This window comes from Benincasa hispida, chromosome 3 (genome assembly GCF_027475165.1).
Source record: "Benincasa hispida cultivar pf3 chromosome 3, pf3_genome.v1.1, whole genome shotgun sequence".
Taxonomy (NCBI): Eukaryota; Viridiplantae; Streptophyta; class Magnoliopsida; order Cucurbitales; family Cucurbitaceae; genus Benincasa; species Benincasa hispida.
In genome coordinates, this window is record NC_143480.1 from 20959910 (window position 1) to 20963694 (window position 3785).

The window sequence follows — 3785 nt, forward strand, 5'->3', positions numbered from 1 at the left end:
TAAATATCATATATTAACAATACTGTTTACAAACTACAGGACACGAGACTTTAGGGCATCAACCCCAACAATTTGTCTATAAATTAAGTGCAAAATACAGAATAGCAATAGAATGAAGAGATAAGAAACCCAGTAGCAATGTCTTACTTCCCTGGCCTTATACACTGTCTTTTCACTCCAATTCTACCCAGATGAATATCCTTGTTTTCGCAAGTGTTGGCCCTTTCTCCTTTTGCAGCACTTCCCGACAGTCTTTCGAGCTATCCAGGAATGATCTCTCGGCGTCTTCTTCACTTCGCTCGTCTCTGTCTTCTAAGTATAAGAATGACTAAGAACAGACTAACGACTATCTATCTTGTATATGATCTTTATTTTCTATGGCGAACCTCCTCTAACGACGGTGGCCTTCGGTATTTATAGAGCTCAAGGCGAAGAAGCTTTTCTCTTTAATGATTGCAATGATGGGCGGTCATTAAATCTCCTGCTCTGATGCGTTGATTAATGGTCACCAAAAGTTGAGTGTGCTTACTACAGTATGTCATTAACGGCTTGTCAATTAAATTCGGATTCGACCGTCATCAGCTTTCCGTCCGATCATGATTTATTATGCGACCACCTTCTTAAGCAACTTCTCGCGATTGCATACGATCGAATGACTTTGCAAACACAATCTTTAAATGTGCGCGGACGCCTAATTCCTTGGATCGCAATTTAAATTGCGTCAATGCATTTTTCCTGCACAAAATAAGTAAATTAGCCGCTTTTATGCGATGGACGCATGCGATCATAATATTCTCAGTTTAACGCTTTTGGACATGATTTTGTATATTTTTACTGTCACATTCCCTCATTGTTTTACTTATTTGCGTTGCAATAACGTGTATTTCTGCTCGTTATCAAGGGACCGTGCTGCACAACTTCTAATACGAGCTATAATCCTCTGTATCAAAGGCACACAATCCACAGCCCTCAACCGACCCACCAATAAAGGTAAAACCAGATACCTAACAGGCAACGAACCAAGAGATATACCCATATACGAAGCTAGTTCCTCCACCTCCCTTGACTCCACACCTGCAACAACATGGAACTCTTCCCAACATTTTCAACTAACCAAAACAACCCTACAAACTCTGCCAAGACATGCCTCACAAACACCAAAGAATCTCTCTCAACTGCACAGAAAATCATCAGATCGTCTGCAAAAATCAAATGAGTTAGGCCCAAATGCTCACACCTATCATGAAACCTAAACCACACAGGAGGTTTATTCAACAACCTATACAAGACCTCCATCACCATCACAAACAAAAAAGGAGACAAGGATCCCCTTGCCTCAACCCCTTCCTAGCAGGAAAAAACTCTTCAAGGGAACCATTAATCATCACAGAGAACTTAGGCGAAGTAACACAAGCCCTCACCCAACTAACAAACTGAAGGGGCGTACCTATAGCCAACAACACACCAAATAGAAATCCCAATTTACCGAATCGTACATCTTCTGAAGGTTTACCTTTAACACACAACGCGGCTTCCCTCTGCCCTTCTTATAACTCCCCACGAGCTCTTGACACAATAAAATGTTATCGAAAATCGACCTACCTGGAACAAACGCAGACTGATTACCACTGATGAAATCAGGCAACCACAATCACAATCTCTCAGCTAAGATCCTCGAGATACACTTATACACAACATTGTAACATGAAATAGGACGAAACTCCTCCATACGTTTAGCTCCCCGCCTCTTTGGGATGAGAGTAATAGCAGTAGAATTAACTCCACTAGGCAGGTAACATGTCTAAAAAAATTCAGCATAGCATCACAGAAATTATCTCCAACCACACTCCAAGCAGCTCTATAAAAATCCACCGAAAACCCATCAGGCCCTGGAGCCTTCCCAGACTTCATCGAGAATAAAGTCTTCTGAATCTCTTCCCGACTCATTGACCGATCAAGCGCCTCCACCCCCTCCTCGGACCAGCTGAACTGCACAATATCCCCAATTCGGACAGTAAGATCCCTATACCCCACATGCTAAGCCCCTAAGCAACCCCGAAAGAATTCTACTTCCACCCCTTCCACCTTGTCATGCACCGTCTAGCAAGTCCCCCCAGCATCCATGACCATAAATAAACCACTGCAGCTATGACGAGAACGAACACAACGATGAAAAAAATTGTGTTCATATCACCTAACTCTAGCTACCCCACCTTGGCCTTCTACCGGAGCGACGCCTCTTCCAATCTCGCCATTAACCAAAACACCTCAGTGGCCCGAGCCGCATCCACACACACCCACTCTGAAGCAGGATCCTTTTTTACCGCAACTTGAGCAACCTCCATAACCTGCTTAGCCGGCCGCACCTCATCAGCTAACATAGAGATACGCCTACCAAATGATACATGAAAAACCCACTTCACTGCCTTCAAATTTCGCACAAAACTAACCATAAGAGACACATCCTTAGACCTTTTCCACATTGACCTGATAGTATCAAGAAAACCCTCTGCCTCCGCCCAATGAGAAAAATAACAAAACGTAGGAGGCAGCCTACTCCTCGTCTCCCCTGTAGTAACCAGAAGAGAGCTATGATCAGAAATCCCCCACTGACCAACCCTAACCTCCGAATATGGAAAAGCTACCTTCCACGCCTCATTAGACAAGCATCGATCCAATCGGTGCAAGATACCATTCCCCTTAAGTTTACTAGTCCAGGTAAACCAGTTGCCTGTCACACTCAACTCAACCAGATCCGCCTCCAATAACACCCCATCAAACTTCTCCATCTCCCTCAAACTAGGGCAATCAACAAAATCCTTCGAACTACTACGAATAACATTAAAATCCCCAAAAACAACTCCAGGAAGTTGCCACGAGGCACACACATCAATCAACTAAGACCACAAGTTCCTCCTCTCGCTCATGTGATTAGAGGCATACACATCACCAATATGTACCCTAGCATTAGATACAATATCCATTAAGGTTCCAGAAATGAATTGATCCCCACTGACATCAATGAAAAAAAAATAGACACTCTTCCGCCACATCACCCAGATCCTCACAACTCCCTGTACACTATAGCTACATACACAACTCCAAGCATCACCAAACCTACCCATCGTCATACCAAAATTCTCATGACGAACCCTCGTCTCAAGCAAACAACAAAAAGTAACAGAGGAGGAAGCCAGAAAGTCTGCCACCACCCTATACTTGACAGGGTTATTCAACCCCCTAACATTCCAGGAACACCAAATCATGAACCTTGCGAGAAATCATACCTACCACCTCCCACTGGGCCTTTGCCCGAAATTCCGAACATCCCATCCATAACAGATAACGGATTAGGATCTGCCCACACTAGTGCCAATGCCAACGAGTCTCCCCCCTCATCACACAAAACATCAAACTGATTACTATCATCAACATGCTTTACAAACCTCGTAATTCCAAGGGCCCATAAACTACTCTGCTCTTCAAGGGCGCCGTACCTTTGTGACCCATTACTACCCATATGCCCTACACCTCCTCTATCATGCCTACAACGACTAACCATAGTAAACTCTTCAACCCTCCCTGTGCCCTTAATCTCATCCACTGGGCTAGCTCCTCTTGCACCCATACCCAAGTCCTGCCCCTTACACTCTCAATTCCCCGATTCTCCTCCAAACATCCCTCATTGATTGCCACAATACATAATTCCTGGCCTTTCTCCATACCCTGTTGCTCACACGTAGTCCCAATATGCCCAAAGGAACCACAGCAAGTATACCTATGAG

General features: G+C 44.2%; 1 protein-coding gene across 1 annotated transcript; it reads right to left on the minus strand.

Moving 5' to 3' along the window:
• Window positions 1-920: 920 nt before the first annotated feature.
• Window positions 921-3520, minus strand: LOC150037120 (uncharacterized). Its single transcript, XM_090311882.1, has 9 exons — window positions 3288-3520; window positions 2944-3240; window positions 2227-2829; window positions 1843-2023; window positions 1692-1801; window positions 1603-1628; window positions 1336-1447; window positions 1075-1249; window positions 921-1004 (listed from the first exon to the last, which is right to left on the minus strand). Exons 1-9 carry the CDS (start codon window positions 3518-3520, stop codon window positions 921-923), a joined length of 1821 nt encoding a protein of 606 aa, XP_090168008.1.
• Between the last annotated feature and the right edge of the window lie 265 nt (window positions 3521-3785).